The sequence below is a fragment of the Neofelis nebulosa genome, chromosome 7, assembly GCF_028018385.1.
Source record: "Neofelis nebulosa isolate mNeoNeb1 chromosome 7, mNeoNeb1.pri, whole genome shotgun sequence".
NCBI classification, from domain to species: domain Eukaryota; kingdom Metazoa; phylum Chordata; class Mammalia; order Carnivora; family Felidae; genus Neofelis; species Neofelis nebulosa.
In genome coordinates this window covers 42,260,953-42,284,573 of record NC_080788.1, presented here as the reverse complement: position 1 = coordinate 42,284,573, position 23,621 = coordinate 42,260,953, and the positions used below count along the sequence as shown (strand labels likewise).

Genomic DNA, 23,621 nt, shown 5'->3' with positions numbered 1-23,621 from the left:
TCCCCCAGCTTCGACAACTAACAATTTGCAGAAACAAATCGCACCCACTCTCCCCATCCCTGGATAATTTTGAAACGAATCCAAATGTATTTTTTCTGTACGTATTTTAGTATGTGTCTCTAAAACACAAGGACTCAAAAGCACAAGACCGTTACCACACTTCCAGAGTGAGCGACTCCTTAATATTATCAAATCTAGTCAGAACTCAGTTTTCCAGTTATCTCCTAACTGTTGAATGGTTTATTTGTAAGCTTCGGGGTTGAAGTACGGTCCACAAACTGCAGTTAATCAACCTGTGATGGCCTGGATCTCAATTCGATGGTGTGATGCCTCATCAGAGAACAACTGGCCCCACTCTTCCAAGGCTCCAGATCTCAGAGTCAAGCTGGCTGTGTCCATCCTGTGCCCTCACTTGGTCATGGAATCAAACAAACTGTTACCACCACCGTCTCCACCACCCTGGGGTAAGCCCTCATCATGTCCACCGTCAAGACTTCCTGCAGAGTTCCGTGCCTCAGCCTCTCCTGTTAGCTGCCAGGCTCCTTTCTCTCATAACCGAGTTTAACCAGACTAACCAGATGTTGCCCTGCCTCTGTGGCGCCGCCCCTCCACCCCACCCCCCTTCTCCAGAGCACGCCCACTCCACCCAACAGGACAGAGCAGAGCCATAGCCATCTTTCAAGGCCTGTCGAGGCCTTCAGTGGCCCTCATACCCTCCCCCGCCAGCCCCCATGGTCAGGCCGGCTTCCCCATCCTCAGAACAAGCTATGAACTAACTCAACCTTCCCATATGTTCTTATGCTAAAAAATGTGCTTAAAATGCCACCTTCTTTCCTCTTTGCCTTTCTGAATCCTGTTCACTCTTCCAAGTCCAGCTCAAGTCCTGCCAAAACTACTTCCAGGGCTTTCTCCCTGCCCCGGGACTCCTTGGCCAGCCTGCTGGGGGTTCACACGGTGGTACAGTGATATGAATACTCACTTAAGTCTCATGTGTGACTGCTGTCTCCAGACTAGCATATGAACCTGCTCCAGACTAGAACTCTGTCTACAAATTTCACAGTCCTTTTGAAGACTAGAGCTTTTTGTCACGTCCTTCCCCCATGTCTGATATAGCAACACTTACTAAACACTTAATAAATTGATTTGGGGGATTTCTTAAGCTCATTTCAGAAATCTAGCCATAAAGGGTTGAGAAAAGACTCTGTGTGTGTGTGTGTGTGTGTGTGTACATGGGCATGCGCACATGGTTATAGGAAGATGAGGATAACAAGAAGGGTTTTGTTCTTAATAGACAGACTTAAGCATACTTCCATACAGAATGGAAAGGGGAGTAGAGAAGGAGAGTTGGATCCAGGAGAAAGAGGAACCTATGGATGGAGTGTGGCTCGGAGAAGACAGCGGGTTGGGGAGGGTCCAGCCAGCAGAGCACAAATTGATTCCAGGCTGAAGGAGGCACTCAGTAAGTATTCAGCAGATGAATCAGAGCAGGACACTGAAGGCTGCCTGGAAGTGAAACCCATAGACTGAAAACCTAGGCAGAAATCCAGGAGCTCAGCGGGCCCGCAATGCTGATCAGAGGGGATTGGCTATGGGAAGACAAACTTTCTCCACATTCTGCAGTATATGCAACCAAAGTGTGCCAGTGAGCCTAAACAAGTCAGTGTGATTTTTTTTAATGAACTTATATTTTGATATTTTCTTAATACATCTTGTGTCTTGTTTTAAAACTTAATTACAGAGAACTTCAAAGCAGGTGCAAAGGTACCATATAATGTACCCATCTGTCAATCCATGATTAGTTTAGTTTTTGTCTGTCCCCCCAACACTGGATTACTTTGAAGAAAATCTGTGGATGCTTATCTAAAGATAAGGAGTCTTGGGGCACCTGGGTGGCTTAGTCGGTTAAGCGTCCGACTTCGGCTCAGGTCATGATCTCACGGTCCGTGAGTTCGAGCCCCGCGTTGGGCTCTGTGCTGACCGCTCATAGCCTGGAGCCTGTTTCAGATTCTGTGTCTCCCTCTCTCTCTGCCCCTCCACTGTTCATGCTCTGTCTCTCTCTGTCTCAAAAATAAACGCTAAAAAAACAATTAAAGATAAGGAGTCTTAAAAAATAACCACAATATTATTTTCACATCCAAAAACTGTTGGCAGTAATGCCTTAATGTCATCAGATATCCAGAGACTGTTCTGGTTTCCCCAATTGTCACATAAGTTCATTGAACTGTCTGTTTGAGTCAGGGTCCAGGTAAGGTTCATGGATTATGACTGGTTAATATGGCTCTAGGTTTCTGTTTAATGGCTTTAGGTCTCTCTTTCCTGCCCCCCCTTCATCTCTCCCCAATATGGGTGTATTTACTCTGTACATATATGAGGTATGTCTTTGCCTCAAGCAAATAATAATTTATGCAAGTAAATGGAGGATAATTTTATTATTTTATAACCTGTTTGCAGACGTGGTATGGGGTAAGTAAAAACTTTATGGGTTGAGTAATTTCTTCTATTTTTATGCCTGGTACATATACTGTAATAATAAAAGCACGGAGAGTGCCTTCGAAGATGAGAACTATGTAGTTACTGCTACAATCGGATTCCGGTCTCTCACCGATTATTTCTCTCCCTGACTGTACATCCTATGTGCTCAAGAATAATAAAAATTTTAGTAAAAACATTGTCTGTAACTTGCACTGTATCCGATGAGTCTGGACAAAAAACAAAATGCATTCATTGTCATCCTATTTTGAGGTTTGTCTTTGAGCCTTTCTTAAGTCGGTCCCTCAGATCCACTTGCTGCCCCTGACATTTTTTCATGGTCATCCTCTCTGAGGTAGACTCATCTCCGTGTCTCTGTGAACCCTTGTGCAGGCAGCTTCCTGGGAAGCCAGTCCTGTGCCACAGGCTCCAGGGCGTGTCTCTTCGGCGTGGCCGCCGAAACACAAAGTCAGATCAAAACTTGTGCCAACAGATAAAACCATCGTGGGAAGGTTAACAAGGTCTACATATTATGGATGTTGACATGCCTTTTTTTCAACCAATAGTCAAAGTTTCAGTGCAATAAAAGCTTCCGGTCAGTCCCCCAAAGGATCTGACCATATAATGAAAATGGACCTAGTCCTGGCATGTATATACTTAAGTGGAAGTGATCACAGATGGTGTATCAAGTTTGAATACATTTAATGAAATCGATCATGTTTGCAATTAAAAATGGGTATTCAAATGTTGACTAGAGGAGGAAATTGCTACTCTCCTTGGAATGCTACTTAATTTTGAATTTCATTCATTCATTTCTCCAACAAATGTGCCTACTATGTGCCCAACACTGTATTGGGTACTGAAGATGCACTGGAGAACAAAACAGATGTGGTCTCTGTCCTCATGGAGCATCCATTCCAGAGGAAGAGTCTGATAATAAAGTGCAAATAGGCAAACCAATACATAAATATAATAATTACAGTCTGCAGTCAGTGCTATGAAGGAAATCAGCAAGGACTAGGATGGAGAAAATGGAGGGATCACTGTGGACCAGGTGCTACAGGAAGGCTTCTCAGAAGAGGTGCCATTAAAATTGAGACGGAAAGGATGGATCTAAGCCAACCATGAGCAAAAACAGAGGGATGGCATTCCAGAGAGAGGGCACCACAAGCTCAGAGGACTTGCTGCAGCAGAGAGTCTATGTATTTTATATGCATGTGACGTATGAACTCAGAAAAAACCTAGGATACATCTGGCTTGCCCATGCCCAAGATGGGCATCGCCCTACGACAACGCTGCGAATCTTTCGGCACCTGTTCATGTACACTCCTCTGTTAGAAAGGTCCCCCTCTCAGGGGGCTGGTACCCACCTTTCCCTGAGGGCCATCAGTCATTGTCCTGTGGCTAGAGCCATACGGAACACGGCTAGGCCATAGGACACCATTCAGAGGAGAAGGCAGCCTTTGGGGCCCCCTCTAAATCCATCTTGAAACCACACATCTTGAAGATGTCATTAGGACATGGGAGCCACGTTTTAAAACTATTTAATATATACTTTATAGGTCCTGCAGTTTACTTCCAAAGTTGATTAAAAGATATACAGCTTCTCATAGAAGTCCAGTGGGTTCAGCCTATGGGGAGTAGGGAGTTCCCACAGAGTCCACCCTAGCTGGGTTCTGGCCCCCCTGCAGAAGGCCATGTTCTGCCCATTCTGCCTGTTTTCCTGCCAGTCAAGTGGAGAGGCATGGCCACAATAACCAAGATCTTGCCCGGAAGGAAAGGAGGCTAGCAGGGCTGTGGGTTAATGATTGGTGGATGAGGTCTTATGATTTTATTATAAACAAGTGGAGGCCAAGGAATCAAACTGGCATTTTCCTTTGTTAATGTTACAAATGAGTCAGAGACAGGGCAGTGAGCAAGGACTGGAGAGTCAGGGCTACTTATTATTTATACAGCTTAAAGCTGGATTGCCGAAGGAGGCCCATTCTTCTTCCTTGGATTTTATGTTATGGGTTAATAAAAAGGGAAAAGTTTATTTTTTAAGTTTATTTTTGAGGGAGACAGACAGAATGAGAGGGGGGAAAGGCAGAGAGAGAGGGGGACGGAGGACCTGACAATGTAGGCCTTGAACTCACAAACCTTGAGATCATGACCTGAGCTGAAGTCAGATGCTTAACCGACTGAGCCAGCCAGGCGCCCTGAAAAGGGAAAAGTTTTCTAAAGATGCTTTAATCTGTACTTTATCTCAAACTTTCCTCTTTGTTATTTCCATTAGTATTTGGGCCAGCTTGAGAGGAAGAGCTGATGCTGGCGTCAGCTGGGCCAGTTTGAGAGGATCAAGCCTTGCTTGGTGTCATTTCTGGCTTAGCCGTGGCAGTAGGGGGAGAAGAGGTGAGCTGTGAGACTGACCGCCAACTCAACTCTCTGCTAGCCCTCAGAAGCCCCTCCCCTCTGCTTGCCATATCTAGAGGTACCTCCACAGTAGCACTGGAGTTGTGGGGGGGGAGGGGGTGGAGGTACGAGGGTAAATATCTCTCCCTGCCCCTCTCTCCCCCTAACACAGGACAGAGTGTTTCCCCCTCCTCTGCGCTCCTGTAGAGCCCTTGGCATTTCTCTTTCCTAGTAACACATACACTTTTCAAAATAGTATTTTCTATCTTTCTATCCCAGTAGACCAGTGGTTCAGTCTAGTCTCAGAACAGCTGTTGTCAAGCTTGAGTGACCATCAGAATTCCCTGGAGGGCTTTTTAAAACACAGATTGCTGAGTCCCACCTGCAGAGTTTCTGATTCAGCTACCAGGTGAGGCTGATGCTGCTTGTCTGGGGACCACACTTTGAGAACCACTGTCTACAGCAGTGTTTCTTAACCCTGGATTTACACTGGCATCTCTGAGAGCTTCTAAGTGTGCCCCTGGCCCCAGCCTCTGACATCTGGTTTAATTGGTCTTGGGTGGGATCCAGACACAGGAAGCCTTAAAAAGCTTCCCAGGTGATTCTAATGTGCAGCCAATTTGAGAAGAGCTGATGAAAAGCCCTTCCCAGATCAAAGGCCTTGAAGTTGGAGCCCCGGCTTTTACTCCCCATCGTCAGGGTAAGATTGCTTTTTTTTTTTTTTAATTAATTAATGTTTCATTGTGGTAAAGTATATATAACATAAGTTTGCCATTAGTGACACTTGGTATATTCACAGTGTGGTGCAACATCGTCACTCTTTAGCTCCAGAACATTTTCGTCACCCCAAAAGGAAACCCCATCCTCATCCCCCATTTCCCATCCCCACCCCCAACCCCTGGTAACCACTAATCTACTTTCTGTCTCAGTGGATTTGCCTGTTCCGTATGTTTCATCTAAGCAGATCGTACAACATGTGGCTTTTCTGTCTGGCATCTATCACATCATAGAACTGTTTTCATGGTGCATTCATATTGTAGCATATATCTGTACTTCCTTTTTATAGCTGAATTCTATCGCTTTGTATGGATACACCTTCATTTATTCATTCGTATTGTTGCTTTTTATTGTAGTTTAAATATCTGACTCTGGTTAAATTGCTCTTCTGTTGTGTAATAAAGCATCAGTGCCTCTCCTGTGAGGGTTTTAGAAGAAGTGTGACTAGAGTCAGCAGAAAAGGAAGATGGAGAAAATGCAGGCTGCTTTCCCGAGAACAAGAGTCTAGGGGTCAACGAGGCTCTTACTTGAATGAAAAGGGGAACCTTCCATCATCATGCTAACAAAGGCATGTTCCATACAAGGTGGTGTAGCCGTGTGCCCTCCCACAAGAAGGAAGTTGGTGGGAGGGCAAATTAAGTGGGCAGAGGCTGCCTTTGTGACAGGCTCTTTGGCGAAGAGAGATGTGAAAATGTCTCAGGTGCTCTGAATCATTGGTACAGCCGTCTCCTCTAGCTGACAAGAAGCTGCTTGTCTCCAACGCCACCCCCACCCCTTTGTTAAAAGGGTGAACCTGGGGGTGACAAACCGTGACTGCATTCAGGGTTAGACAGTAGGTGAGGGACAAAAGTGGATATCTAAGTTGAATGTGGCCTTGGCAAAATACTTAGTTGTGGACCTTGGATGTCTGTTTACTAGAACGAGTACTTCCCCTTTCGCTTTTACTGTGATATCTTTCCTCCGCTTTTCAGCCAAGCATCTCACAAGAATTGTCTAAGCTGCTGGCTTCTGCGTCTTCACTCCCCATTCAGACTCCCTGCCCTGCGACTCTGACTTCTGGGTCCATGTGCCACTGAATTCAAATAGACTCTTCAGCCCTCGCTTTTCTTGCAGCCCTTGATCCCAATGCCCCCACCCCCGTTTCTGAAACCTCTCCTCTTCCACTATCTGTAACTCAATGCCCCCTTAATGACAGCTGTCTTATGGTTTTGTTCTTGGCTCTTTCTTTACTTTCACACATGCCTCCGGACTGAGGCCATACCCTCCCATGGTTTCAACACCACCTCTGCCCTACGCAGTTTCCTCCTGAGCTCCAGACCAGCTGCCTACTGGATGCCCCCATTCGATGTCCATGGCTCCCTGAAACCAGACATGGCTGGAGAGGAAGGCAGACAGACAAGCCATCAAAAAAGAATAACCAAACTGGCCATATTTTCCTCTCTGACCCTCCTCCTTCCAAAACCTCCCTTACTTCCTTCAAGGTTCTCTGTCTCAGCTGATGGTACCACCCACCACACCAAAGCCTGGAATCCCAATCTACCTCTTCCTGTCCTCTCCTTTGGCCCCATTGCTAGGCACAGAGACATAATGATTTTATTTTCAGGTATCTTTTTCCAAGACTTTTTTATTTTGAAAAATCTTAAATGTATGGAAAATTGAAGGTACCACAATGAATTCCCATGTACTCTTCACCTAGAGTCACTAGTTGTTAACATTTTGCCACACCTGCTTTATTACTCGCTCTATATATACATATATATGCACATTATTATTGTTGTTACAGTTCCTCCTCAACGTGTGACAGGATTATGTCCCAATACACCCATTGTAAGTTGAAAATATCATGTAATTTGAAAATGCACCTAACCTCTCGAACATCTTAGCTCAGCCTCGCCTCCCTTAAACATGCTTAAATTAGCCTACAAATGGGCAAAAGCATCTAACACAAAGCCTAGTTTATGAGAGAGTGTTGACTATCTCATGTAATTTGTAGAGTGCTGGGCTGAAAGTGAAAGAGTGCTTGTCTGGATACAGGATGGTTGTAAGTCCCTCAGGTCTGTACCCTCGTGGTGGTGTGACTGCCTGGGAGCTGCAGCTGCCCTACCTGGTGTCACCGAACGGAATCACACCAGGTATCCCTAGCCAAGGAAGAGATCCAAATTCACAATCCCAAGTATGGCTTCTACTGAATGCGTATCACTTTCACACCGTCCTAAAGTGGAAAAATTGTAAGTTGAACCATCACCAGTCGGGGCTATCTTTTGAGAGGAAGTTTTAGACCTCATGCCTTCCTGTACTTAAATACTTACATGTCTGTCTCCTGAGAACAAGGACATTGTCCAACATAATCACAATATAACGATCCCAGTCACGAAATTTAACAATTAGTACAGTTACCTAATATACAATCAACATTCAAATTTTTTGTACCCAGTCTCAAAGGATCTTCCCATAGATTGCCTATGGTAACGTTGAAATGGAAAGCTACAGGCATTATCTTAACCATGTGATCAAAATTATCACCAGTCGAGAGCCTCCTGATGAAATACATAGATATTCAAGGACACATTATTTCTGCGATATTCATGCCAAAACGGACAACCTAATCTCATGAGAAACCCTCAGACAAACTCAAATTGAGAGACCTTCTAGGAGATATCCAGTCTATATGCTTCAGAAATGTCAGAGCATGAAAAGTCTGAAGAGGCATGCAATGAGTTACCTGGATTGACTCCTGTATCAGTAAAAGTGCTATCAAGGACCACATTAAGTTTCTTTTAAACTTGGCCTTCATGTGTTCCCACCGGCACAGCCTTTGTTCAGACCCACAGCTCCATATCTGTCTGCCTCACTGGCCTTGTCTCTCCAGGCTTACCCCACAGCCCTCACCTCTCCACACTAATGCACACCACTTCTGAACATTACTTTGCTGAAAATTCTTCAGTGGTTCCTCAAACCTTTAGGATTAATCCCAAGGCCTTTACTGCAGCCCTCAAGACCTTTGTGATCCCCCCTTCTCCAGCCTTTGCTTTCCCCACTGCCACCTGTCAAAAATCTGAGGTCAGTGGAGGGGGGACCTAAAATTTCAACCAGGCTAACAAGTTAGGCTACCACAGTTTGATGGGAAAGACGCGAGACTCCAGAGTCAGAGACAAAAGACAGTTTAATACTCACAGCAGTAGCAGAGTGACATTTGTGTCTGTTTCCCAAGCCCCAATTCCACAGGGTACTACAACGAGGGCCAGGTGACACCTGCACATGCCAACTGCTCCACATCATGGCCAAGCAACTCCAAGTTGGGAAAACCTGCCCAACTTTACCCCCAAGGGAGATACTGTCTTTATCTTATTGGATAGCAAACAAACCTGCTCTCTGCCCTGGAGGGAGACACTGTCTCTGTCTTCTAAAACTCTTTGCTACATACACATCCTTGAAATGATTGTCCGGAACAAAAGCCACCGGTGCCTCTGCCCACAGATTTGCTGAAACACAAGAGACCTAGGGAGAACAAGCTCCCAACACCACTCCTCAAACGCTAGGCTGCTGCCACCCTGATTCTCTAACCACTCCACACACTCTTACCTGCTTTTTGGACCTCTCTTGCCTTCAGTGGAAAGCCATCCTCATCCCTAAAACACACACCACCCATGCATATAAACATTCACATGCTCTTCTTGCTGTGCTCCTTTGTCTTTCAAGAAACAGCTCCTCAGGCAGGCCTGACAGTCACTCTGCCTCCAAATTGAGGCTTGCTGTCATCTCTCCGTGTCCACAGCTCCAGCACACATTGTCATAGCACTTAATTTGCTCCACTCTAATTGCCTGTTTACATGTCTGCGGGTCCCTTGGCTGTCAACCCATTGAAGGCAAGGGCTGTGTCATGCTTGTCTCTAATCCCAGGACCAGCCCAAAAAGGAATCATTAAGGACTGCTGGCGCGAATAAGTGACTCTGTGAATGAACTGTTATTTTATAGCAGCCAGCAGTTTCTTCCTGTCACTTGAGGTAGAGTCAGATGTACAAACCCTTGAAGCTGGAAGATTGGCATGGGACAAGGGGTGGGGCAGGTGTGGGGTTCATAAGCACCTTCAACATTCTGGGGGAGGAGCCAGAAATTTGTCCACGGGGAAGCCCTCCCCGTGTTGTAGGATGGAGCACTTGGATAAGCCTTCTTAGCTATACACACCTGAGGCCTGGAACTACCCAATGTTGCTATGAAAACGTAACCCTGCTGTAGCCATCCAAATGCTCGTGTTTCAGGCTGAGATGCTAAGGGTTCTGTTTAGTGGCCCAATGATACAAACTGGGTGCATCTTTAACAGGTCTGTGTCCTTGCAAAGAACACTGTTTTTCTAAATATGAATTTAGGTGTCCTGAACAGGAACATTGTTGTCCCACTTGTGATGTTATTTCCAAAGTTTAAGTCATTGTGGTCAAGAGGAGTGATATTACCCCTCAGGGGACATTGGCAATGACTAGAGACATTTTTGGAATCCCAGCTGGCAGGTGCTACTGACATCTAATGGGTAGAGGCCAGGGATGCTGCTAAATATCCTACAATGCACAGGACAGCCCCGCACGACAAAGAATTATCCTGCCCGGAATGTCAGCAGTGCAGAGGCTGAGAAGCCCCAGGCTAGTCTATTGTGACTTCCTCTTCTGGGCGGTATGGAAGAAGGACCAGGTCATACAGTGCAGAGGAGGTTTTTCTTGAAGGAGTTGGGTTCTCTCACTGTGAATCATCCTGGGGCCACAAAGAGGAATAGAGACCTGGTGTCAGGGAAGAGGGAACACAGTCAGGAGGACTCCAGGCCAGGAGACCAAGGCCGGTGCCTACATGGTGGTAGGGACCCATGGCAAAGGGATGATTGTTGCCCTCAGGGAGATCTGTAGACTGTAATTGCCTGTGTCATTCCAGGGCCTGAACCAATTTTTTTTTTTTTTTTTTTTTTTTTTTTTTTTTGCTAAATCCCAAGGCCTAATGAATTGTTTTTTAGTATTAGTGTTTTTTGTTTTTGTTTTTGTTTTTTTACACTACCATATAATGAGCGCTTACTATGTACCAGGTATCACTCTGTATCTGAGGTTGGCCAATATTTTCTGCAAAAGACCAGAGAGTAAAATATCTTAGGATTTGCAGGCTGTACTGTTTCTGTCACAACGACCCAGTCCTTTTGCTATAGTGCAAAAGCGGTCCTAGCAACTGTGTCAGTGGATGCATGGAGCTGCACACCAAGAAAGCTTCGGCTACAGAAACAGGTGGTAGGCTGCCTTTGGCCCACGGGGCATAGTTTGCCAATCCCCATTCTGTATGCGTAACATCTGTTAATTTAATCTGCGTACAAGCCCTATGACATAGGTACTATACTCTCATTTAATAGAGGAGGTGACTGGTGCACAGAAGTTTGAATAATATGCCCAAAGTCATACTGCCAGTGAGTAGCAAGGCTGGGCTCTGACCTTGGCAGTTCATACTGGCCACCATGGCAGCTCCCAGCGCGCTTTATAGGGTACAGAGCCCGGGCATCGGCATTGGTTACAGGGTGGTTAAGAGGTGACCGGCAGGTAGGCCCTGGGTAACCGTCCAGAGCTAGAGAGGAGGAGCAGCCATGGAGGCATTTGTGACCTTGTAAACATTCCCCAGGGAGTCTGGGAATCATGAAAAGAAAGGATCTGGTAAAAGACAAACTTTCTGCAGTTACCCTGGGTGGAAGCTGAACTAAAGTGAAGGGTGACTGGCCTCGAAACACGGGCCTGATGTTAGCTCAATCCTTCACTTACCAGCTTTCACAATGAGGAAGTTCTTTCTGATAGCTAACCTACAGCACTCTTGCTGTTACTTAAAGCTACTCCCTCAGTTTTCCTGTCTAGTGAGAAAAGCTGCTTTTTCATGGGTCTCTCCCACCTGAAGACCTCATCCCAGCTACTTCTTACTATCCCCTTTCCGGAGAGGCATGAGACTCAGCAGGAGGGCTTTGGAGCCCTCAGGCTGAGCTGCTAAGCACAGCTCTGCCACTTACAAGCTGTGTGACCTTGGGCACATGTCATCGATGCCCTGAGCTTCACTCAGAAAATGAAAGTGACAGCACCTCCTCCCATCCCTGTCATGAGGAATAAATGTGGTAGCGTAAGATCAGTGTCTAGATGTGACAGACTCCCAAGACAGGCTGGGCCCTGGGCCATTCTGAGCTAAATTGTCTCAATCCTTTCTCTTGCGGGCCATTTGCCAACCTTTTCGAGCAAGTTCTCCCTTTCGCCTCGCTGGAAAATAAATCTAGGGTTCCCTGTGTGTCTCCGTTTACTTCTAATGAGATATGCGTGGTGATGTGGCATTTCGTTTCAGACTGGCTTTTACCTCTGAAATCCTATCATCCCAGATCAAGTGTCACCTTCTCCCTGGTGACTTCCCCAACTCCCAAAGCCAAAAATAAGCAGAGAAATAAACCCTTCTTTCCTCCTTCACTCAACCAATGTTTCCCAAGCATCTTGCCTGGGCTGGGGTCTGTGCATCTGTCCAGGCAGCCCCTATGGGGAGGGTGTCGCTCCCCACAGGGTATGCAGTTATGTGCTCCTTCTGGATGACCCTCCTTGAGGCTGGAAATGGCTCCTTGCTCAGCCCCGTACCCTGCAGAGGCCCTAGAACACTGCCCTGCTTGCAGTAGGCTTATGCTAAAAAATAAATAAATAAATAAATAAATAAATAAAGCCACTGAAGCAAAAACTTCTCCAGTGATAACTGGACACGTTAATCTTCACTGGAAAGCAAGCGCTTGGCTATTATTACCAACCCAAGAGGCACCTGTGCTTCGGGGGACAGTTATGTGAAAGGAGAACACTAAGTTCCTGCAGTTCTCCATTTCTCTCCAGGGTGTAGTAAGTTTTCGGACCAGGCAGCTTTGCATACTCAGTGTTACTTGCACACCTTCCATACTCAGGGATGGGACACTCCCTCCTTCATCCTTGCTGACGGACACATTGAAGCATCGCACCCAAAGGTTTATCAAGAGCCCGGGGAGGTTCTTGGGTCACTGCCAGAAGGAGGCACAGAGGAGTCACTTGTAAGATTGTACCTGAGGGTCCCTCCAAGTTGAGTGTGTAAACAGACCATGGCTCAGAAACCAGCCGAGAGGCTACGCCAGCTCACAGGCTAGGGGATGGAATTGTGAGCGTGTGTGAGTACAAACGCATCTCAGAAAGCAGATACTCACATGAATGTGGATGTGGGCGTGCATGTGTGCATGCATATGTGGGTGCATAGGCACGCCCTCCTTCCTGAGGAACCAGGACAGAGCACAATGGTCAGGCATTCCTCTTCAGTCTTGCCGGCTGCCTCTAGCCCTGCAGTGTCCCATGCTCACACGACACTTGCCCACTAGATGCTCCCTCTGCCCCTGCCACCCAGCCCACTCACTTGATCTGCTTTCCTGACCTGCTTCCTCACCTCAATTCGTCCTCTACTCCCTACTCTTCCTTCCAACGCTGATCCTTCTGATTCCAATGACCACATTCCTTTAGCTGCCCTTCCTCTTCCTAAGAATCTGAGAAGGGTATTGATTCATGAATGCCCCCAGAGGAACCCCGACAACAGTAACAGCCGTGTGTTGCCAACGGTAACGATGGGGGGGGGGGGTGGAATCTATTGATTTTTTTCCTACCAACCACACTGGTCCTTGATCTACATTTCCCATGAGTGTGGCACATGGAACCTTATCAGATATTTATCTATGTCAAAACGTATTGTGTTTTCTTTAACCACTAAGCCTTTTATCCTGACGAGGGGAAGGAAAGCACATTAATTTGGCATAATTTGTTCCTGGCAAATCTATGTTATTTACTTTAAAAAAAAAAATCACTGCCTTTCCTCAAGGGCTTTTACACAATGTCATGATGTGCAGTCTAGGGCATGCAACACCTGGTATAAAATAAACATCCGCAAAATGACTGGGAAAGCACATGCAATGGGAACCGGGAGACACAAGTTCTGGTCCTGGCTCGGCGCCTTGTGCTCTGTTTGGGCCACTGTGGAACTGTGAGTTTCCCCTGGAAACTCATTTGTAAGTGGGGGTGGGGTTTGGCTACATCAGTGTCCCATACACACATACACACACACACACACACACACACACACACACACACCCCAGCGTCCCACGTAGGCAATATGGCAGTCTGGATGCCAATTTGAACAGAGACAGGCACTCATCCGCAATCAGGCTTCCCCGTGTCTACATTTCTGTTAGGTGTCTACATTTCCAGCTGATTTATACCAACAGGTCATTACCCCTATCCCCCCTCCCTTGATTCAGACCCCTAAGCCCTTCTCCCACATCCCTCTGGCCTCCCTTTCTCCAGTGTTCGCACTCCATTCACTCCTACCCTGCAGCTGAGAAGATCCTTCTAAACTGCTCATCTGATCACCTCAGGTTTGTACTTGGAATGCTCCAGCAGTCCCTGCTGCCTCCAGAATGAGGTCCTAACTCCTCAGCTGGCTCACACTCGTCACACTCTGGCCCTGGCCTGCCTCCCCAGCCCCAGTCCCCCTCATCAAGGCTCTTGGGTGGTCCCTAGAACATACCAGCCTAGGTGGTCATTGCATAGTTTATCCCTTGGCCCCCAGTGCCCTTTCATGCCCTGCCCTTTGCCTGGCTTGCTCTTATCTGTCCTCCAGATCTCAGATTAGATATCACCTCCTCTAGGAAAGCTTTCTCTAGTCCTTTCCCCCAAACCCTAGGTGAGGTCTCTTCCATGCTTCATCTCTCTGTATTGTAAGGCCCTGTCTAATTCACTGTCTCCTCCCAGATTCATAGTTCCACAATGGTAGAGACCATGCCTTACTCGTCATTCTTTAGCATCTAGTCCAATACTTGGCACTTAGTATTCACTCAATATTTGTGGAGTGAATGTGAACCAATTATCTTGGGCTAACTGAAAACTCTGATTGGTTTTTATGTGCATCTTTAATTAATAACAAAGGAGAAAGATTATTTCATTAATGTATTAATTTGCTAAAACAAATCTTTTAAGCAGTGGTGCCCATGGAGGGGGCAGAATGAAAAAGAGTGGTAGAAATCTAGAGTATCTCTACTATATGGTCCCTTCTAGCTAAAAATTCCAGAAAGCTATTTGTTGTAACCTTTTGGCTCAGAACCAGGAAAAATATCTAGAAACCAGAAGGGTGATATAAGGAAGAATCTTTAGATTTACAGGTCATAGAAGAATAGACAGTTACTCCAGTCGGAGCCACCAATTTGCCTCTGGGCTTCCTGGTGGCCAAAGCCAAAAGGGAAACAGTCATTTGCATGACTGCCTCAGACTTGCTACAAAATGTCTTGGGGGGGGGGGTGGAGTTTTTGTTCAACAACCTTCAGAGTCACCTTTTCTCACTTCTCCACTCCTCGTCCACCTCCCAGAAGATGGAACACCCAGGAACGGCCACTGCTACGACAGCACTAGGCACCATTTGCCAATGTCCTTGTTCCCTGCTTTAAGTAAATCTCACTTTGAACATAAGGAGCCTTTCCAGAGTGATCAGCCCCTAGAAGGTGGGGGCTGCCTGAACCTTGCCCTGACTGTGCTGGCGTCTGGACGGGTCTCATCCAGTTCACCCAGGAGTCACCCAACTGATCTAGTCACCAGTTAATGATTGCAAAACCATTTAAAAAGTTAAGATGATTTAAACAAACCATTCCGAATTACACCAGTTCTGAGTCAGCCTTTATAGGCAGAAGGAGGTGCAGCTGGCGTTTCTTCCTTCCTGGTTGGCATAAAATCGAGTGCTTGTGAGGAAATCGGGGAGCTTTCTTCTTAAAGAAACACTTTTGTAAAAAAAAAAAAAAAAAAGCTCCTAAATTACTTTGTTTATGAGTACTTGTAATATTATCAAACAGAAAGCATACATGAACCGAAAATTGGAAAACGTTATAGTTTAAAATCAAATATGATGACCCATCATTCCCATATGCTGTGTTGGGCAGTGTGCGTACCAGCCATTATTTTTACACTTTTTTGCCCCCACTGTTTTCACTATTGAGTTATCAAAAGTAATCATTTCAGCTCCTTTCCTCGTCTTCTTAGCATGTAACAGGGTGCTTCTCAGTGAGTATTTGTGGAACAACTACCATATTTCATTGCTTCCAGACACCATTGATGGTATGTCCCTATTTCAGAGATGCTAAAATGTGGGGGAAATGTGCGTCTGAGAATCAAGCCATTATGGTCTTTGTCCAAGGCAGGCACTTGGCCACATGGTGTGGCCCCTGGAAGTCTGGCTGTGCTTCTGGGCTTCTGTACCCCTCACCCCTGTGGGTGTCACTGCATAGGACAGTAACAGAGCAGGAAGGAAGGCCCTCCCGCCCAGGGGATTGCAGAAACGGTCTCGGATCCATTCTCTCCCTCCCGGAAAACCAGACTTTCCAGTCCCTGCCTAGAGCCTCCTTCACACACCTGTTTTGAATTCAGCCTTTTTTTGCTTTAAATCTTCCTTTGAGCCAGTTTACCCCAGAGGTTCCTTTCCGTTCAGTGCTGAGGCTGGGCTGCCAAGGGCTTTCACCAGCTCCTGGGGGGCCCTGTTCTGCCCTCACCAGGATGCCTGGGGCACAGGGCAGGAAGCGCAAGTCTGAGCACCGCAAGAGGCCTGATGGGGCCCCTGAGGAGACCTGCTCCTAGCTCCAATCAGTCAGCCAGCTCTCACCCTGCAGTCCCAAAGCTTGACTCTGCCTCAGGTGGGTGAGTGTTTCTGCCTGGGGCTGGGCTTACTTAGCTCACAATCCTCACAGCCCAGCCTCAGGTTTCTGCCCAGGTTCAGACCTCCACCCTGGCATCCTAAATCAAGGATCAGCCTTGGCGCTTCCCAGGGGCTGGGTCAGGAGGCCAAGGAAGCTGCAGTGACTTCAGCTGTCTGGCTGAGGTGGCTGAGGTGGCTGAGGTGGCTATGGCTGTGGAGCCAGGTATCTGGTCCCTAGAGGCCAGAAAAGCACCGGGGAGATGTCTGACTTCTCCCTGGCCTAATGGACAGAGCTAGAAGGAACATTCCGGCCTGTGAGGAGCTCGTGTTTTTTGCCCGGTCACTTTCTTTCTCACAAAGGAAATGTCCATTTGCTCAGAATACAAAAGGACTACCTCCTTGCTATTAAAAGCTCAGGCAATTCAGAAAAGCCCGAAGAAGCAACCCCCTCCCAACCCAGCTCACGTCTGTTTGGTGCGATAGGGTTTACAAGGCATTTTCCCACATATTAGCCAATATAATTCCACTCTGTGGGGTGGAGGGAAAGAAAATGGTGATTAGCTGTATTAGGGGCTCACTATGTGCCAGGCTCCACTAAGCTCTTTCCACACGTGATCTTACTCAATCCTCCATGAAGCAGACCCGTGCTTCTCAGACACCAGTGGGCCTCAGGATCCTCTGGTGGGCTTCCCCAAATAGATGGCTGGGCCCGGCCCCAGTTTTTTAATTTGTAGGCAGATCTGGGACGGGCCTGAGGTTTTGCATTTCTAACAAAATCAAACACGGTGCTTTTGTTACTGCCACAGAACTGGAGCTGAAGAGGTTGCTGTTTCCTCCCAGCCTCCTTCATGTGTTCCTCTTCCAGTTCTTTCTTAGTGTTTGGGAAGGGCATCGCGAGTCCCAGGTGACGCTGATGCTACTGATCTGAGAACCACGGAGTAGACGCTATTACTCCCATTCGGTAGTTGAAAAAAACTGAAGTTCAGAGAGGTTAAGTTCCTTCCCTAAGGCCATTCAGCCAGAAAGTGGCCCAGCAGATATTCATGGAGGTCTGCCTGGGTCTGGGTTCCATACACTTTCCACTTCTTCCTCCTGGTTTTCTGCCTCCCCCACTCCCGAGCCACTACACCTGCCTTTAGGAATGAATCCTGGCTTCCCTATGGTACTACCCAGCTGGTAAGGCCAGCCATGAACACTAAAATGCAGGCATTTTGGTAGCTACAGGCCAGGATACCCCCGAACACACAAACCTCAATTCCACAGCTCAGAAGAGATGAGAAATGAGTATGAGTAGGCAGACCATACCACATCCTAACAGACCCTGGATGTCACAACCTCAGTTAGAAGTAACTGGAACAACAGCACAGATTTCATAAATGATAGTGGGTTGGATTGCTAGCCTCAAGGGAAATCCCTAAGGCATAGGGCTGGGGATTCAGTTCCCTGGTATGAGAAACATGTTCCAGCCTTTTCCTGCTGTCTCTCCTCACAGTGCTCTGTGCCTCTTGGCATTCACCCTCAGGACAGCAACTGGAATCGGGGGCCGGGCAGGGGGGTGGGGGTCACTGGGGTGTTTGGAGTTGGTTGGGCCTCTTACCTTTGGTAAAGACAAGAGCTTTTTTTTTTTTTTTTTTAGTTTATTCATTTATTTTGAGAGAGAGGGAGACAGAAAGAGCAGAGGAGGGGCAGGGAGAAAGGGAGAGGGAGAGAATCCTAAGCAGGCTCCGAGCTCAGCACAGAGCCCAACATGGGGCTTGAACTCATGACCACGAGCTCATGACTGAGCCAAAACCAAGAGTCGGATGCTTAACCAATGGAGCCACCCAAGAGTCCTAAGACAAGATCTGTTCTTAACTAAGTGCACGTGCTTCCTACCTGTGTTTTAAGTTCTCCCTTTAGCTCTTAGTCTGCTTCCCATACTACATTTGAGAGTGAGGTCACAAGTTGCCTTTATCTATACTAAAGAATAGAAAGTGAAGAGTTTTTCCCCCAACCTCCCCCTTGTTTCGTATCTAGCCTGTAGAGTTTGGGGAGGCCTTGGGAAGGATGTCATGTGTCAGGGAAAGCTTGTTTGTGGCAATTTAGTGTTCCAGAAGATTCGGGACAGAAGGTGGGTGGAGCCCAGAGTCGGGAAAACCAGAGAGGTTTGCCCCGTAAAGGATCCCTGCCTGATTCCCAAGGAAAATCCTTTAAGACAGGGAATCTATTGTCTGGGACCAAGGGGAGCAGCATGAGGAATGCAGTGACAGGGCCTGGATCACACGGAGTCCTGCCAGAGTCCAGGGCCTTCTGGCCACATGGCAGAGACGCTGGGCAGGAGGGCCTGTGAGGGGCTGCAGCCCACTGCCCGGTGCCCCCAGGCCACGCCACCGTCGTTCCAGAGTTCCCTGCACCAGGATGGTGGGGCTGACCCAGCGGATGTCCTGCAGGGCCCCGACTCCAGGAGAGTGGGACGCCCGCCCCATGTTCCCCATCCATCCCATCTCCTTTGAAGGCTTGTCTTTTATCTCCCAAATCTCTAGCAGATGATGGTATCTGTTTCTGAGCTAGCTCACATCTAAGGAGCACCGTAGCAATGACTGCTATGCTCAGGGATGGGGCACGGCACCCGTTCTCTGCTCATCTGACATGTCCTTAGGTCATTAGTTCCAACACATTCATCCTTTTTGGCTGCTCTGTCGTTTTGAACACACTAAGGGGTCTGGGGGGGCATTTTTGTGGGGGGAGAAGTAAAAAAAACTTCCAGGGTAAGGACGACTCTCCCAGCCAGCTGGAATTGGTTGACTCTTTTATTGAATATAACACAAGTACAGAACAGTGCATGGAGCATCCGTGAGCAGCTTGATGAATTCTCCCCCCTCTGAGCACAGCACCCACACCAAGGAACTAACCGTGACCAGCACCCTTCTGGTGCCTCCTTCCAGTCACCTCCTCCCCATGAGGGCCCCGGCTACCCTGGCCTCCGTCAGCAGACAGTGACTTGAGCGGGCTGGCGTTTATCTCCCGCTCACAGGACAACCTGACTGGAAGTGCCCTCCAGTCCAGAGTCGGAGGAGCTTCCCGGGCTCAGCAGGATTGATCTGGGACTGGCGAGCGGTGGGGAGGGCCTGCTCGGCAGCTCCAAACCCCGCTGACGCACCCAGCTGCTGCCCCAGCCACCCCAGAGGGGTGGACAGGACCGGGGGTGGGGGGGGCCATCTTGCCTATCAGAGGGTTCTCCTGTCTGCAGGCGGGCCATCCGGGAGCTCAGCCTGGTGACTTTGTGGAGGGGGAGGGGGTAAGAGCTCTCTTTCCATGTGCTTCTAGAAGTCCTACCCTGTGTTCCAGGCCTTGGGAGGTCCCTGGTTCAGGATGACTCACCCGCATTTACGTGCAGAGTAGCTGAGGTCTGCAGCCTGGGAAAACTAGCACGTGGCATTTGGTTGGACTCGCCTCATTCAGGGCAGCCCTCACTGTTTGGAAACCATTTCCCCCGAGCACCTATGCCAGGCCCTCTGTTTCGCCAGGTGACGCTGAGCACAGGTGCCCGCTGCCAGCCTGGACCCGTCCCCAGCCATCCTTCATTCGTCCTCCTTCACTGGCCCCCACTGAGGGCTGAGTCCACATCACGTGTACTCATGTCACTAACAGGAAGCCAGATCTGTCTTTGTGCTCACCCCACGAATGTCACGCACCATTAGACTCTGCCCTCTGCTTCCTCGGCAGGGGGCTGCTACAGAGGTGCCGGCCAGAGCCCGTGGTCAGGAAGAAACGCTTCTGCACCGCTCCTGACGCCCCCCCCCCCCCCAACACTGACCCTCCCGAGGAGCCCTGGGGCCCAGACTCTGTGGGTTCTTCCTTTGTCACGTCCCTTGCCCTGCCCTTTCCTTCCCTCTTCAGCCCCTACCACCACAATACTCTCCCTAAAACACAGACTACTCCCGGCCCTGCCCCTCGATCTATGGAAAAAGTGGGAAAGCTCCGCCCTGCCCCTGCCTGTCTCCCCTGTTCAATCCAACCTATCTTTCCAAACTTAGAGTTAATCACTCCCCTATAACTCTTTTTTTTAAATATTTGTTTATTTATTTTGAGAGAGAGAGAGAGTGTGTGTGTGTGTGTGTGTGTGTGTGTGTGTTCAAGAGGCAGAGAGACAGAGGGAGACAGAGAGAATCCCAAGCAGGCCCCTTACTGTCAGTGCAGAGCCCAGTGTGGGTGGGGCCTGGATCCCCTGAACCATGAGCTCATGACCTGAGCCGAAATCGAGTCAGATGCTTAACCAACTGAGCCACAGATGCCCCACCTCTTTCTGTACTCGTTGCCCCTCAAATACCACCTTATTTCTTGCCTCCACTCATGTGATGCCATCATCATATTGGCCAACGCCACTTCTCTGAATCCACCACCACACTGAATCCTCTCCATCCTCCACGGCCCAGGTGAAAGCCCTTCTCCTCCAGGAAGCCTTCCTTGACCATCCAGCCCTAACCCTCTCTATCCTCCTCTGAACCATCAGAGCACTGAGCCATTTATTACCTGTCATTATCTATTTAGCTTTGAACTGTGAGCTTAAAGTATTCCCAGGTACAGACCACGGCCCACCCTTCTGATCTCCCACGCACTCCGCAGTGTGCCTTGCACACAGCAAATACATAAGGGATGTTAGTAATGATGGAGCCATGCAGTGCTAGGACCAAGGGGACCTTGACCTGTAGGATCATTGGTTAATTAGCTCAGTGACTTTGCTGTGCCTCCTGGGTTAACAAACATCCAGAGGCTAGCTTTTGCAAATCTAAGGCAGACCTTTTTTGGATTCTGCTTACGCTGTCGAGATCAACTCCTTTGCCTGTCACCACTCCTCCTGTGCCAGTGAGGCAGTCCCAGCCTCCTCACTATACCAGTCCATCTTGCCCATTGCTTGTGACCATCCCTAACAAGACATTATTAACATTCCTGTGCTTGTCAGTGGACCTGCTACTTGGCCTCCATTCCCACCCCAGCTGACGACCAAATTTCCAGTTCATTGCGACACAGCAGCTGGGCTGATTTCAGGCTGCTAACCTTGCAGGCCCGCCAGAAGTGGCTAATGTCATTCTTGAGCCAATCCCACAGAAACCCCATTGCTTACTCGATGTCCCTCTCTCTCCTCATGCACAAGGCAGGCATCCCTCTTTCACGAAGGACTGTCACTACCCCTGAACTATGCTTGTTTACAAACATGGCAACAAGAAGTTAATCCTAGGCACACTGACAGCTTAACTCCTGGGGCCTGAGCCAAACTTCCAGAAAGGAGCCCTTTGTTCTTTGTTTTTTGGAGAATAAATGTCCTCCAGAGGAGAAGGTCTCTCTCCTAGCCAAGGCTCTTGCAGTCTGGAGGTAACCCGGGCACATTCACCTGGGAGGTTTGGTAGAAATCCTTGCAGGAAGCTGGAAACCTTAACGCTGGGATTCACAGTTTTCGTGCACAGAGCAGGCTCCTCGGCTTGGAGAAAGTGCTGCATGGAACCTGGGTGGAACCGTCCTTTACAGAAGCCTGGGTACCCCCTTTTAATGATAGCAGAGTTGCTCTTCTCAACCCCCACTGTCACCTCCACAGATCGTGGAGTTTCTGGCTTTCTCATTAAATACAGCCATCCATCTCCTCAAAAATAAAAAAGTATGCAAGATCTCTACTTACCAAAATAGCTCCACTTGGACCCTGCAAAGAACAAAACAAGGCAAAGTAAGTGCAACTGAACTTGAGCAAGCTGGAGAACACTAGAGATTTTATTTTGAAACGGGTGCGGTCACAAAGGAGGTGGACACCCAGGCGTAAAACGTCACTGGAGTCGGTGTCAGAACAACCCAGAGTCACCGTGCTCCAGAGGGAGGCACAAGGCCATGGGTTCAGGCAGGGGCTCAAGGATCAGGGAGGGGGCTTCTTGATTAGAAGCCTCCCAGATCTTAAGCCAAATTTTATTTTTCTGAATACGTAATAAAATTCACAAGGCTCAAAACCCAAAAGCTCCCGAAAGGTACCAGTGAAAGCTCCTCCTCCCACCCGCTCTCCCTGCTTCCATTAGAGACAGCCAGTTTTATAGTTGATGAGAACATTTTCACGGTCTGACTACGCACACACATGTAATGACGCTCTTTCTCCCCCTTTGCACACAAACGTCCGCATCCTGGAAACGTGGGTCTGCATCTTGCTCCTTCCCACTGAACAGCATACCCTGGAGAGCAGTTCACCTCCGTGCATAAAGAGGAGAAAAGTCATCTCAAAAGGCATGTTCTTCGTGGAGGAAGCTGCCACCCTCACCTGCGTTAGAAGGCCAGGGGCGGTAAGAACGTGGAGAAGTTCTGCCGGGAATATAATGGAAGCCGCCTACCCCCTCCCGCTCCATGCCCTTCACAGGTAGAAGTCCTCTGTTCCCACGTCAAAACACAGTTTGGGAAAAGAGGCTGCTGGGCGGCACTTTTAGTACCCCGCCTGACACCTCCCTCGTCACCTCCAGAAGGACACAGAGACCCTGAATCAAGACTCAGGGTGTCTCAAGGGACACCGCCAGGGAGAGGGACTCTCTAAATCCTAAGTGCCTCTCCTGGCTTCTCTGGAGGCCTCCATCATTCTGGGCCCACGGGGTATAGTCGGAAGAGGCTCTCACGTCTCCTTTTTCTCCTGGGAATTGATTTGCAGTAAAGCTTTAACTGACCAGCAATCTGCTCACTTAGCACAACTGGCCATTTTCTACTCAAGCCAATGGTGATTTTGCAAAGCTAAAAGAGTCTTTTAAAACAGGGAGGATGCGCTTGGGTGGCGCATTTGGTTAAGTGTCCGACTCTTGAGCTCGGCTCAGGGCGTGACTTCACAGTTTGTGAGTTCGAGTCCCGCATCAGGCTCTCTGCTGTCGGCACGGAGCCTGCTTTGGATGCTTTGTCTCCCCCTCTCTCTGTCCCTCTCTTGCTCATTCTCTCCCTTCCCCCTCTCTCTCAAAATAAATAAACTTAAAAAAAAGTTTGGAAATCGTTGAGTCTCCTTCTCAATCTGTAGTGTGGGAAAGAAGGGGGTGTTCAGATCTCTTAGAATAACTGATGAGTACCTAAGGACCTCTTCCCCAAAAAATGCCTGTAGGCTTGGACACACAAGATTTCACATACAGTTAATTTCCAGAGGTCCACAGACCCTCTAAAACCTGCTCTGGACCCCATAGGAGTTAACAGTCCTAAGATTAACCTTCCCTGAATTAGGAGTTAGATGAAGACATTCAGAACCATGGGGAAACCGAACTTGTACACTACCCCCAAGTGTA

General features: G+C 48.2%; 2 protein-coding genes across 10 annotated transcripts in view; one reads left to right on the top strand and one right to left on the bottom strand.

Annotated features, from left to right (window-relative positions):
- Positions 1–23,621, top strand: part of APH1B (aph-1 homolog B, gamma-secretase subunit) — a 140,097-nt gene that overhangs the window by 83,270 nt on the left and 33,206 nt on the right. Inside the window, exon 7 of one of the 2 annotated variants that reach the window (XM_058737482.1) lies at positions 252–6,017. The exons of the other annotated variant lie outside the window; for it this stretch is intronic. The gene's annotated coding sequence lies outside the window, so the exon portion shown is untranslated. Of the gene's footprint in view, positions 1–251; positions 6,018–23,621 lie in introns of those variants that run through there. 2 annotated transcript variants of the gene reach the window in all.
- Positions 1–23,621, bottom strand: part of CA12 (carbonic anhydrase 12) — a 51,477-nt gene that overhangs the window by 24,153 nt on the left and 3,703 nt on the right. For all 8 annotated transcript variants that reach the window (XM_058737476.1, XM_058737472.1, XM_058737474.1 and 5 more), the window contains exon 2: positions 22,010–22,030. In XM_058737476.1, coding sequence (XP_058593459.1) covers positions 22,010–22,030 — 21 coding nt within the window. The remainder of the gene's footprint in view (positions 1–22,009; positions 22,031–23,621) is intronic.